Source organism: Archocentrus centrarchus, chromosome 14, assembly GCF_007364275.1.
Source record: "Archocentrus centrarchus isolate MPI-CPG fArcCen1 chromosome 14, fArcCen1, whole genome shotgun sequence".
Classification (NCBI taxonomy): Eukaryota; Metazoa; Chordata; class Actinopteri; order Cichliformes; family Cichlidae; genus Archocentrus; species Archocentrus centrarchus.
In genome coordinates, this window is record NC_044359.1 from 25316166 (window position 1) to 25330054 (window position 13889).

General features: G+C 39.8%; 1 protein-coding gene across 2 annotated transcripts in view; it reads right to left on the bottom strand.

Annotated features, from left to right (window-relative positions):
- Positions 1–11766: 11766 nt before the first annotated feature.
- The window catches only part of rxfp2a (relaxin family peptide receptor 2a), a 39822-nt gene continuing 37699 nt past the window's right edge, over positions 11767–13889 (bottom strand). Inside the window, exons 21-22 of one of the 2 annotated variants that reach the window (XM_030745515.1) lie at positions 13545–13774; positions 11767–13440 (exon numbers count right to left, since the gene is read on the bottom strand). In XM_030745515.1, the coding sequence (XP_030601375.1) occupies positions 13420–13440; positions 13545–13774 (251 nt within the window). In that variant the 3' untranslated portion in view covers positions 11767–13419. Of the gene's footprint in view, positions 13775–13889 lie in introns of both variants that reach the window. The other variant, XM_030745514.1, reaches the window with a different exon arrangement.

Here is a 13889-nt window from a genome sequence, read left to right on the forward strand (position 1 = left end):
GTCTCCACTATTTGCTTATGAGCCAATATCCACAGGAGCTCACGACACCTCGTAGAATATTGTCAAAATGTGGCCCTCCTCAGAGGTATACAGACAACCCTACATTGTTCCACAGTACACTCAAAAAGGAAAAAAAGACACTTTGGTAAAAAAAAAAAAAAAAAAAAATCCTTGTTCCAGACAGGCAAAACTTGAAAAATAGGAAGAAAAAAGAATTAAACAGGCCATTCGGTCCGTTTTCGTTTTCTTCATCAGCCTTTTTTTTTTCACATTTTGGCATCCAGTTTCCTGTCGGGGTTTATTCTCTTTATGTTGTGTTCATTCAATCCAGAGACAGTGAGCTCATTGCTTTGTTGTCACACAGTTCTCCTGAGAGTTCAGGTTTTCCTCTAGAGGCCCTTTTCTCACACTTGTTTAAGATTTGAAAAAAACCCCAAAAAGTTTCTTCTTTTATCTGAAAGTTGATTTCATTTTTCTATAAACCCTTTCCTCTCATTGCGTGCCCTGCTGCTGCTCTCACCTGCTCCTGGAGCGTTTCTCTCTCTGTGTTTTTCAGTCTCTGAGGCACAGCTGTGTTTCTTCGCTCTCAGGTGGTGAAAAAAAAGGGAGGGATCCAATTCCAAGAACGCAGCTTGATTGGGTGGTTTGTTAAGTTTTACCCCCCCCACCCCTACCCCCTCTCCCTTGTGTTGTTTTTTTCCCTCCCTTTTTCCTCTCTCCTTTTCCAACTACCCACCTCCCTTCACAGAAGCGTGTTTGGCAATGACAAAATCATTTCTTTCTCATATCCTCTCTCACACACCTGTTTCCTTCCTGCTGTTTAATCATTTCCCTCTCACACAGCGGTAAAGCATCAGAAAATGGTGTGTGTTTGCAGTTTCAGATGGCCAGTACACTGCGCGTTGATCTAAGTGTCTGATAGCCTGCAGTCACTGGTTGAAGCTGTTTAGCCAGTTACAGTAGCCTCAGTTGTGAATCGTATAGGATCCTTGAGGACAAACACACACATTAACAAAGCTTGGAGGGGGTGGGAGTTGGAGAAAACACAAACAGGAAGCCCAATAACCAAAAAGTATTTCTGTGACAATAAACTGTTGATTAGTACATTCATTTCAGAGATAACTGTGGGGTGGCATTGTCAAACGGTTTTAAATCTGACAGCCTGACAGGCTTAAACACACACGTATGTCTGCTGAGGAACTGGTTTGGAAACAAACAAACAAAAAAAAAAACAACAAAAAGGAAAAGAAAACTATCACAGCTGCACACGGAAATGTTAAAACATAGTGAAATAAGGAGGATAATGTTACCGCTGCTGTTAAAACTTCCTGGAGCTAATCCTGAAAAGGCACCAGGAATTACGCCAGGTGTCAAAACGCAAATTACGCCCCGGCCCGTATCCAAAAACAAACAGGAAGTACATTGTATATTTTGGCTTAATTACATGTGGTTCTTTCATACTGTGATCAGGCCAGCTGAATTCAGAATACTAAATGTTTTCCTCAGTAAAGGGAAATTTTTAAAGTCAAAGCTTAAAAAAAAAAAAAAAAAAAAAAAAATGCAGATTTTTTTCATGCATAAGTCAGATAACAAAAACTGCATAAATTGTTCAAGGCATTTTCTCAAAAATGTGAATCTTTCTTTGCACCTTACTCCGTTCTCTCACTCTGTCAGCTTTGTGAATCCTGTACTTGACTCTCTCTCTCTCTCTCTGCAGGTGGGGTGGTTAGTATGTGGTAGTATCTCCTGGGAGAGACGCATCATCAGGTGACTTCCTGCTGTTTATGCTGCTATTGTCATGACATCAGCTCCACTTGGAGAATCACCAGAGATTTTGCGCATGGAAGTGTGAAAACACAACTTTCACATCACAAGTTTAATGAACCTTTCTATGCCATGATTTTACTCTGTTACAGGAAGGGACTACGTCTACTTTTTACACATTAAACACTACCTGCACACTGTTCAGGAAAGGACTAATCTGCAATGTGAAGAATGTTGCATAAAGCAAGAAGGTGCTGTGCAAAGGCTGATCCATCTTATATACAGGAAGCAATCTACTGAAAATGAAAAAATACATGTGGGTCATGTGGTTTTAGAAAGAAGAAACACTAGCAAGAAAAGCCTAGAGACTCTATAGAGCTTATCTTGGAAGAATGAATATGTTTGGCACAACAATGCACTCAGATCACAATTCTGCTTGCAAACACTGCCAGACATGACAGGTTTTTTAAAAAAAAGAAAGAAGTGAGGTTACCACACCTCTGTAGCCCTCTTCTCATCTTTGCTTCAACCCATTTATCTGAGGCGACACTGAACACAAGCCACCAACAGAAAATGAGAATATTCATTACTTGAATTTTGTAATCACAATTTCAATGAATCACCAGAAATGAAGGGGACTGCAATGACATTCAAGGCCTGAATAAGAGTTTGCATAATTAAAAAGACTAAAAAAATATAATAAAATAAAATAAGTAGTGTCTGGAGCAAAGGCAGGATTGGTTATGGAAAGGAAATAGTTAACGGCTGGCAAACAAGCACAGCGAGGCACGGTGCCAAAGTCAGTTAAAGAGGCGTGCCGTCCCCTAGGGGAGCACAACAGCCAACTATTAAAAACAGACTCATTCACTCTTACATACACACACACACACACACACACACACACACACACACACACACACACACACACACACACACACTGTCCTTTCATTAACCTTAGATTCTGGCCAACCAATCAAAGAAAACCCACAAATAAACTAATCAGCTTCAGAGATCTTCATGTTTTATTTTGTCTCCTGAATTCTGTCTGCATTTCCATTTAATTTACATAAAGATATATATTAGAAATCATTTGACTGGCTCTGCTTTCACGCTGGGTCATAATGGATTTCACTGTGGTTCTCTGATAGACTCACTCAGGTTTGCTTGACTTGATTAGTCAGTTTTGTACATATTCAGTATGTCAAGCACTGCCAGTCTCACTCTTCATATACAGTTTGTGCAAAGAATGATTGTCTGTTTCTGCTTCCTCTCACACTCTAATCAGAAACAGTCTCTTAATTGTTTTTATACAAGTTCACAGTTTTTCTGAGCTCCAGATAATTTTTTCCAATATTCAGAAACGCATCTTCACTTGCATATAAATATCCAAGTACAAGAAGCCTAATAAATGCTATACAAATATTATTTTTCAAATACACAATTATCCCTCAAGATTCATTCTCATGCTTCACTGATCACAATAATTCTTTTTTTATTATTGCAACTTTCTGAGTTATTTAACAGACTGCACATAAATCAGCCTGAATATGAATTATGAGATAAGCACCACTTTCTACCCACTGTACAGACAACCAGACACATACAAACCACAGGGTCACAGGCTGCACTAAACAGCAGCCATCCCTTAACTATGATTCCTCCTCTGAGCGCTCCTTTAGGCATTTATTTGTTTTTGTCCAATCCTATTTAGATTGTACAACTTTCCACCTTTGGTTTTCAGCCACTACACTGCCAGCAAACAAAGAAATGTGTCCCTGCAAGTCAGAGGTGAAGGCTGAGCTGAGAAGACAAAGTGGTGCCATCCAGTCTCACATTCAGTCTGAAATACAGAAACTACTTCCTCCCACACAGTCTTGGTCAAAGGGGAATGTGCCATGATCAAGTTTTTTTTTTCCAGCACCATTTGATTTAAAATCAAATCTTGGTTTCCATATTTCATATTTTCTGCTTTTTTTCCCCCCATCTGCTCACATCTCAGATTGAGTTGTTACACAGAATTAATTAATAATTAATCTGAGAATGATGGTCGTTTCCAACCCTATTTTGCTCTCTTCCTTTACCCTCAACAGAAGCGACCTCTCACACCATGAAGCATTTCTCCTAATCATCCCGCCGCTTACTATTTAATTTGCACCCTCTGAGACCTTTGTGACGAGAGAGCAGCTTTTATCTCTCCTGTCACTCAAATATGTTGTCATGTTAACAGTTCTCCAGACTCCACCGGACACCCAGCAGGCCGGTCGAACAGGAGGGGATAAACAAGTTTACTTTTGGCTTAAACGATGAAGCAAGACTCGAGTTCAGCGGTTCGCTGGATCACCGCAGTCATCAGTGTAGATCACAAGCACATTTTGTTCCCTGACATTTTTTGCAAGAGCATACAACTGAGTACATATTTTGATTTAACACTAATAACCAAGAAGAATTTTCAATACAAAAGGATTGCCATTAAACTAAAAGGGGATCCTTAATGCAATTAATAAATGACCACAACTGTGCTGACGTACTGCCTACTTTACCTACATTATCCATGCAAAATTGCCTTCATAAAACTGGTTTAAACAGGAAAAGTAACTGATACGTATGATTATTTTTACTGCATGTTTGGGCAGGCTTTAAGCTGAGGGTGACTTTCTCAGAATGAAAATGAAACTTTCACTTTTCTTTCACACGCTTTGCTCTCTGCTGTTTGCATGCTTTGAAACATACTCAGACTTTACAGCGTACACGACATACAAGCTTGTTAGCAAAAGACCTGTATTCTATAAAGGTGTGCAATTATTTTTAGCAGGTACCAGGGAAGCAAAGGCTTGATTATCAAACTAATAATGCATATGTTGCTGACTTGAAGTAAAAAATAAAGCTTAGGTGCAAAAAAACAATCCTGGATTTTGAGAAAACACATTATACAACTGAAAATGTGTAATAGCTGCAGTTTAAAATTATTCACATTTTCAGTTCAATTATTAAGTAGAAAAATTGTACAAAAGTACAAAAATTGTTGTCATAGTGCTTCAGCACCTGCTGGAGTCTTGTAATTTTTTTTTTTAATGGTCTTGAGCTTGGCTGCTTTTTCACTCATTTCAGTCCAGTCCTTGCATATAATCATTTTATGTTGTTGCTAAGCCACTTAACACTGAGCTATGAATCCTTCAGGTTTAAAAAAGGCAACTCAAGGGATGAACCAGTGTTGCATCTACGCACAGCAGACAGCTTAGCAAAGAACCAATCTTTTAAACACTTTATTACAAGCAGCTAGTTGCAAAAAAAAAAAAAAATTCAAAGCCAACACAGTTTTACAGGCATAAAAATGAGACAGAGTACAGCGTGTCCTTAAAAAAATCTGAGGACACTGGACATATGGAGGACAAAAGAAGGAGTGGGACTCCCCCCCCAAAAAAACAAACAAACAAACAACAAAACAAAACAAAAAACTATCCACAACAGAGTATCTGAAAGTCATGTCCTTATGAAATAGGGGAAAAAAAATCCAGCGATGCTCTCACTTAGAACCTAACCCTTCAGTCGATCTGTCTACTGTTCACTAAAGTCTCATTGGGGCTGCATTTCAACCAGTGATGTTGGAGATCTTGTCAAACTGGATGGAATTATGAATGCAGAGAAGTACCATCTGATTGGCAGCAGCTTCATTTTTCAGCATGACAATGATTCCAGATGCAGTCAAAGCATACCTGGATAGAAAAACAGTGGAGTCACTGACTGGCCTCTGCAGACCGCGGACCTCAACATTATTGAGGCAGTGTGGGATCATCTTGACAGAGAACAGAACAAAAGCCAGCCAATATGCTGGAGAACTATTCCTGAAGTCTACTCCAAGAAATGACAAGAAAACTGCTACAGAGCGTTCCGGCTGTGTTGAAGAATAAAGGTGGTTACACCAAATATTGACTTTCAAGCAGGTTAGATTTGTACAAACTCTGTTTCTGCTTTATATTCTGCATTTCCGTGTATGTTTGCACACGTTTCGATAAATCACTGCACCTACTTTATATTTTCCCTGCAAAATACAAAGACGTGAAGGGCTGCGCAAGACTTATTGTAGCTGTAGTGTTTACTGCAGTAGTTTAACAGTGTATTATCTTCCATTTTTGTTTTTCATCAACCCCAAACATTGGCTCTACAATGGTGCCCTCTTGAGCCCATTATAGAAACAATAGCTGTGCTTACACATTACATTTCTTCCGGAGGAGGTCAGTTTTGTTAGTTTGTGCATTGACAAATTTGTTTCAGACACAGTTAGCTTTGCCTGCAGCTCAGAAAAGATAAAAACACTAACTGAACGGCCTGATTTTAAAAACAATCAGGCATTAAGATGTCAATTATGGAAAATGCATCAGTGCATTACATCACACCAGCCACTGAAGTGTACACACACACACATGCCAGTATGCCTTTCCATATAGAGTTGTGTTATGTAACAGTATCTCAGGGGTCTCCAATGTGCAGGCTAATGCATAATCAAACAGCCTCAGAGCTCCATCAGATCTAATAACTGTGAAACAGCACTCCCTCAACAATTTTCTGAAATCTTAAAACAAACACACAAGTAAATTAATTCTCTGATAAAACAATACATCAACATACAGCTCAAATAGGCAAAAACTATTTGGCTGCTCTCTAAGCAACATTCAGGAGAGCAGCCCCAGCCTAGCACCTGGGGCAAAACAAAGAGGGAGCGTGATGGTAAGGACTGTGTGGTTATTGATGTATTTTCAGTATATGAGTAGATTTGTGTGTCTATGGCAGAAGAACCACGTTATGTAAGCCAGTGGGAGTGAGGTGTCTAATGGTATCTATGGGAACAAAGACAGAGAGCTCACCATCTGACTGAGGTTCACCAGTCCAGAGTGTGAGGTCGCACTTTCTGCTGCTCTCACATGCGTGTGTGTGGATGAAGCTCAGCAACCTTGCAACAAGGTTTCCTTTTATTTATTTTAACAAAAAACAAAATTAGAACAAACTTAGAAGACATTACTTTGACTGTCTCATCTCATCCAGCTGAAGATGGTTGGGCAGTTGCTTTCTTGCAGGTGGAAGGATGGCCAGACTCAATCACTGCACCACCTTAATTAAACTTCTGAAAATAGATTTTGCAAAATTATACCAGATTAATCTCTGTCACTCATGTTGAAAGTTGTTTGATCCACTCATTATGAGCTGATCAATGACTAATTCTGATATGACGTGCAGAATTAAAGAGCCTGTCTACAAATAGATGGTACATCTTAAAAGAGCTCAACCATTTCCATTAACATGGCAAAACATACAGCCTCAAGGATCAGCAAGGGGTTAAAGAGGGCTTCTCTATAAAACTGGACCAATTCTTGATGATAGAGGACCACAAATTTTAAAATGATCTAACATACAGGAGTACAAAACTCTGACCTTTTAAAACCTGGATACTATCAAATGTATAGTGGCTCATAGTAAAGCCTTTGTTTGAATATGCATATACATTCAAAGTGCTGCTCATTATGTTGATGTCTTTATGCTAAATGCAAGGAACCAAAATGCAATTATAATTTTTATATAAACACATTTCTTTCAAAATGCTTCTTTATTAATATTATTACTATTGTGCTTTTTTTTCATCATGGTTTGATGTTGCTAAAAGGTAATAAATGGAGTGAATTTTTGCTCCACTCTAGTGGTGTGATGTACATACTGTACCTGCTACAAAGGCAAAGGAGCTACTGCAGCCCAGTGGTTCATCCAGTGCATTATAATCCACCTCCACATAATTAATAACATGCACAAGAAAAGTGTATAAGATTTTAAACGAGAACAAATTAATTCCTTAAGTCAGCATTAAATCTATATTAATAGTAATACCTACAGTATAAGTGAAATTGCACTATGCTTATTTAAAAGTGAAATCAAATTAGGCTGGTGTAGAGGAGAGATATTTCATAAAAACAGTCAGGATTTCAGGATTTGTAAATTAAACTAAAAGAGTTGGAGGAACCTTGGAGAAGCACGGTACAGTGACACACATGGCAAGCTGTCTGCGTGCGTTACTTGTAGCGTAAGTCCAGACACAGAACAATAGAGTTAACTGGGTCGCTGCTGCTGCTGCTGCTGACTGGCTGGCTGTGCCAAAAAGCTGGAGTGATGAAGAGGAGTATGATTCATGAGGAGGCAAGGGAGGGAGAGTAAAGGGTGGAATAAGGAGGAATGTGCCTGAGATACAAGCATGAACAGATCAGACTTGGGAGGAAAACTGGACAGCACGCTCACCAAAGTACAGTACACAACAGAAAAAGACCCGACACAATATCAATTAAATGACAAACTATTTAAAATTGTCTCTCAATCAAAAAGCAGAGTAATGTTTTTTTTAAAAAAAAGAATGTCCATTCTGCCAGATAAAAGTGAATGAAGAAGTGCTGCTGCCTGCTCTAACACATTCGTAAACACAGGCTTTCTCTTATAAAACATCCAAGCTGAGTCCTCCTGGACATCTCAGCTGTGGAAAAATAAAAGTGGGAGACCACTGGGACCCCTGGACCCTAGCAAATTTACATTTTATTATCTCTGGGCTATATTTTAAAACACGACCCATAACTCTGTACGTCTACTCTGTGAGGAAAAACATCTCATCAGTGAGTGTGGACCAGAAGGCCCAGACAGAGCATCATTTTATTCAAATGCCCCAGAATGTAATCATTGGCAAATAGCACTGCTGCTATTTACATTAGCTCCCTCCTGACAGCTAAATGTAGCGTAGCCATCATAAAGTGTGATTTACTATGAGCGCCGCTGTTAAGATAAAGACTGTTGCTTTAGCTAAGCTGCCTCACAAAGACGCTCGGCATTGTTCGCTGTGTCGGTGCTACTAAGGAAACTAGGAAACGAGTTTAGGTTTAGTCCCATTTTCTTTTCTTTCTTTTAATGGCCTACCACTGTAACCAGCTAAGCCTATAGCTAACTCGCCAGCTAAAGAGCTAGTAGAAGCCCCCCGTGGTAGTTGGAGCTATCGATGCTGTATTAAGAAATTGCTCGGTTTGCCTTTGTGGTTAACACTGAGTCATTAAACAACACCGGACACAGCACTGGCGTAGCATTTAGTTTAACCGTACCTTTTCTGCGTCGACCTCAGCGACTACAGGGTCATTTCCTCGCACCAGTTCTTTGTTTATGTGATTCAGTGGCTTGTTTTCATCAATCCTCCTCGTCTCTCTCCTCCAGGAGTCGTGCCGCCTCAGCTGACAGCACTACTGCTCGGGATGTCAGTGCTCCGCCCTTAGCAACCAATCGGATGGCAAGAAGCTGGAAACTGAGGCAAGACACGCTTCCTATTGGTTAGTAGCTGTGTCCATAAACGTGTCGCTAGGGGCGCACCTTGAACCAAGGACAGGACACCTGCTAGGGAAGGATGCTGAGAACCGCAGGTGAGGCCAAATCAAGCGGTGAAAGAACTGTAGAAAGCGAGTCAAAGGACACGCGGTAGCAGGATAATAGCCACGCTTACGATGAGCAGCTGCATGAACAAATGCCTACGTGAAACAACCTCTCTTGTGCATGCAGTGGTGTGGATATCCATCCATGTTTTCTTAAATTTGTTAGATTATTAATTGCTATACTATGTGCGTCTTTCTGAAACATCTGGCAAGTTTGTCAGCCAGTGGAACTTGTGTCTGATGTATTAAACCATCACTTACTGGACAAGGCTGGACAGAAAATAATTCTGATACAGTTTTGAGAGCTCACAGGAAATCCAGAGTTGAAAGATAACTTACTGCTATTTTGTTTTGGCAAAAAACAATAATTCCCATAAATTTTCCTATAGTTGACAGAATCTTAAGGAGTTAAGCTTCATGCATACAGAGCTCAACTAGCAGCAAACGTAAGAATCCGTTTTTAATAGGATGCATTTATAGAGTGTTTTATGCATGTTTCTGTTTCATTAGTCAGTTTAGCTCCTTATAAACCACATAAAAACACGCCACTGCTTATTTTGCTTGTGCTGTGTTCCTTTTAGGTTACAGAAAACCTTAATGGATGACCTTACTTCCAAACAAAAAGGCAAAATATTTAAATGTACTTCACATTCCTTCTTGTCTTTTTATTATTAGTATTTCAGTTTAAAAAAAGAAAAAATCAGTAGGGCATCAAATACCCAGCCTGACACCAACAAACACAATGACAGAACACACAACTTACACTGAGGTCTGTACCAAATTTTATACAGTAAACACACGTCTATACAGCATAACAGGAAATAACGATCTTGTGGGATATTAATGAGAAATTTCTACAACCATTAAACAACCATTTTTATTCATCTGTGCACCTTTCTTTTTCATATCTACAGTCTCTAAAACTCATACATGTTTAATTATTGCCACTAGGTTAAAACAGGTGCTAAAAGGTATATTGTGTATTCATATTTAAAAAAAAAAAAAAAAATCTGAATCAAAACATAAAAGAGAACTAGAGTAGTCCAGGCAAAGTCTTATGTGCAGACTGTCACAAAATTTGATCTCCTTATTTGTGAGTTAGTAAAGTACATGCAACACGGCGTGCTTTTACAAAATGCTTTCATCCAGTTCAAGTCAGTCAAATAAGGAGTTCTGAGCAGTCGTGATGAACAGCATGACTATGGCACAAAGAGCCTGCAGGACACCAGTTCAATTTCATTATTAGTCAAAGCACAAACTGTACATGTAAACGGAAGAGCACTACATGAAAGGAAGTCTAATAAGGAGAGTTAAATCCACCCAAAAACTGATGGTGAAGGAGAAATTAAAAGAGAAGAAAAATCAGGTGAGGAGGGCTTACTTGAATAGCTTATGTGTATACAAAATTATGTTATTATTTCATAATGTGCCACTGAGTTTATTAAAATGAGATCCCTCAGTCTCACTGTACAAGAGACACAGGGATGTCTCTGACTGAAAAAAAATGTCTGCTTGTCTCACAGCTTCTGAAGTCACAGAGAGTTCAGCACAGTGATGGGTTATGCTCTTACGAGGGTGGGCTGAAAAGTTCATAGGCTGACTAAGAAGGAGTTATATAGTAATTAGATTTGGCATGCCTTAAATTCAACCTTTTCTGATGCTAATTGCATGTTTTCTTTCCAGATAAACCCACAGTGGATACAGAACTGAGGACTTGGAAAAGTAGTACTAGAAACATTTTGTGAAAATGGATCAAAATTTGGCACCATGGTGTTATCAAATATCAGCACCAGGCTGGTCACGTAGAAGCTAACTTGATACTTTTTGAAGCAAATCCAGCTGTTTTTATTGAACGTTTCCTCACCCACGACAAATTTTGGGTTCCCCACTTTGAGCTAGAGACCAAATGGCAGTCCATGCAGCGGAAGCACCCATCTTCTCCCCCACCAAAGAAGGCCAAGGTGGTGTCATTGGCAGGGAAGGTGATAGTCTCCGTCTTCTGGGATGCAAAGGGCATCGTGTTCATTGACTACCTTCAAAAAGACCATACTGTCAATGGAGAATACTACACTGTAAACCCAGAATTTGATTCGACTTAAAAATATTGAGTTCATATTACTTAAAATTGCCTGGTATGTGAACATTACTTGTTAATGCTGAGTAAGCTGAACTGTTTCATGTCCTTTTTTATTGTAATTGTGTTTTAAGTCCAATCAACAGCTCCTACTGAAATAAACTGAGTTTATATTACTTAAACATCTGTTGTTTCACAACATTACTATCTTATTGTAATTATGTGTTTGAGTTCAAACAACTTAATATCATCAGGTTTTGCACCTGCTGAAAATCTAGTTGATACTGGTTTTAACAGACAGGATTATGAGCAGCAGCGCGGTGGCGTGGTGTTTAGCAGTATTACCTCACAGCTAAAATGACACCTAAAAGGTCTGGGTTTGATTCCACCTTGGCTCAGGCCTCTTGCTGTGTGGAGTTTGAAAGAGTACATATTTGGTCTTTGTGTTTATTTTTTGTTGACCCTCTGGTTCTCTACTTGTACAGTTTTTCATTGTTCCATGGACAAATGTTATTTGTAAATGTTAATGTACCAGTGTTCAGCAGGGCTGAGTTTTATCATGTTTGTTTATCTATAAATTTAAACAGACACAGTTCAACATTGTAAAAAATATCATTGCTACAGGCAGCACGATGGTGTGGTGTTAGCACTGCTGCCTCACAGCTAGAATAGCTATCTGATAATCTGGGTTTGATTCCACCTTGGCCCGGGCCTCTTGCTGTGCAGAGTTTGCATGTTCTCCCCGTGTCTGTGTGGATCTGAAAACATGCAGTTAATCGGGTTAGGTTAATTGGTCACTCTAATTTGCCCACAGGTGTGAATGGTTGGCTGTCTCTGGCTGTGTTAGCCGTGCAGCAGACTAACAACCTGTATGGGGCGTACCCTGCATCTTGCCTTATGTCAGCTGGGATGACATAAGAACATAGTCCACTGCACTTATTCAGCTGATGCTCATTACTTAAAAAATTTAAGGCAACAAATTGCCTTGTTTTTTTATTAAGTAGATTCAACTTATCCGGGTTTACAGTGTATGCCAACTTGCTGAGGCAACTGCGAAAGGCAATCAAGTCAAAACAGCCTGGAAAACTGACGAAGGAGGTCCTGTTTCACCAGGACAATGCTCCTGCACACAAGTCCGTGGTTGCAATGGCTGCTGTGCGTGACTGTAGCTTTGAGCTGGTTGATCACCCTCCGTATTCTCCTGATTTGGCACCATCTGACTATTTTCTGTTCCCCAACATGAAAAAAACACTTTGGCTGGGAAGCAGTATCAGACCGATGATGAGGTCATCTCTAATGTTGAGGGTCACGGGAATCCAAGCCCTGCAACACCGATGGAAGAAGTGTGTGGACCGCAGGGGAGACTATGTTGAAAAATAAAACATATTTGGTCAAGTTTGACCATTGCATCGAGGTCAGCCTATGAACTTTTCAGCCCACCCTTCAGCCCACTCTCTGCACTTAACAAGAGTAATATAAGCACTTTTCTTGATAGACTAAAGACATTTTAAGGCCTGTGTCATCCTCAGGATGCAGTGACATTAACAGTATATGCTCCAATTTATCATTGTACCAGTTTTCACATCTTGACCATTAATATTATATTCTTTTTTTTTTCAGTGCTGCAGTGGTTAGCGCTGTTGCATCAGAGCAAGAAGGTCCTGGGTTTGAATCCACCGGCTGCCTGGGGCCTTTCTGTGTGGGGTTTGCATGTTCTCCCCATGCCTGTGTGGGTTCTATTTGGGTACTCCAGCTTCCTCCAAATACATTCCTGTTAGGTTATTTTATATTGGCTGTAGGTGTGAAGGTGAGCTTGAATGGGTTTCTGCCTCTCCATATTATATCCTGTGATAGACTGGTGACCTTTCCAAGATGTATCTGATGAACCTGCATCACCCTGTGACAGCTAAGGGGAACAAGATGAGTGAATAGATGGATTTGTTTCAGTTTATCATCACACAGAACAATATTCAATATGTGGCTTCATCATCTTGCAAATATAAGGTCAACAAGTAGCTTGAATCACAGAGACATTCATCTGCTGGTGGTGGTTGGCATGTGTCGGTGGGGTTGTTATCACATTTTATAAATGTCCGAATGTGATGAGACAGCACAGTAACTGCTCATTATTCCCAGGTCTCATCGAAGCACGCTTTGTTCCTAAAGATAGAACAAAACCAAAAAAGGACTAGTAGCTTATAAAAAGCTGTATTTTTACAAAAACATTATCAGGCATAGCAAGGATCTGCGCTGATTAGTGACACCTGCTGGAGGTAAATGGGCTGCTGGTAGCAAGGAGCCCGTGAAGTCGCCATAAAGATTGCAGAGGAGGTAAGGCTTTTGCGGTCTTTTTTCAGCATATGTCTCCTCTGCCAGTGACAGAGTAAAACTTCCACCTGCTCTCTGAAGAAGCTGGTGGTCAAGGTGTACAGAATGGGGTTCAAGGCACTGTTGATAGGTAGGATGAAGATGACCACCCAGCTGGAGATAGTGCCTAGAGGAGCAAACGGGTACCAAGTGGTTAATATTTTAAGAAATATAATTATGTTGATCCTTTTTTAGTAAGTTATTCCACAGAATAACAAAATGACCTATTAAAAATAATTGCA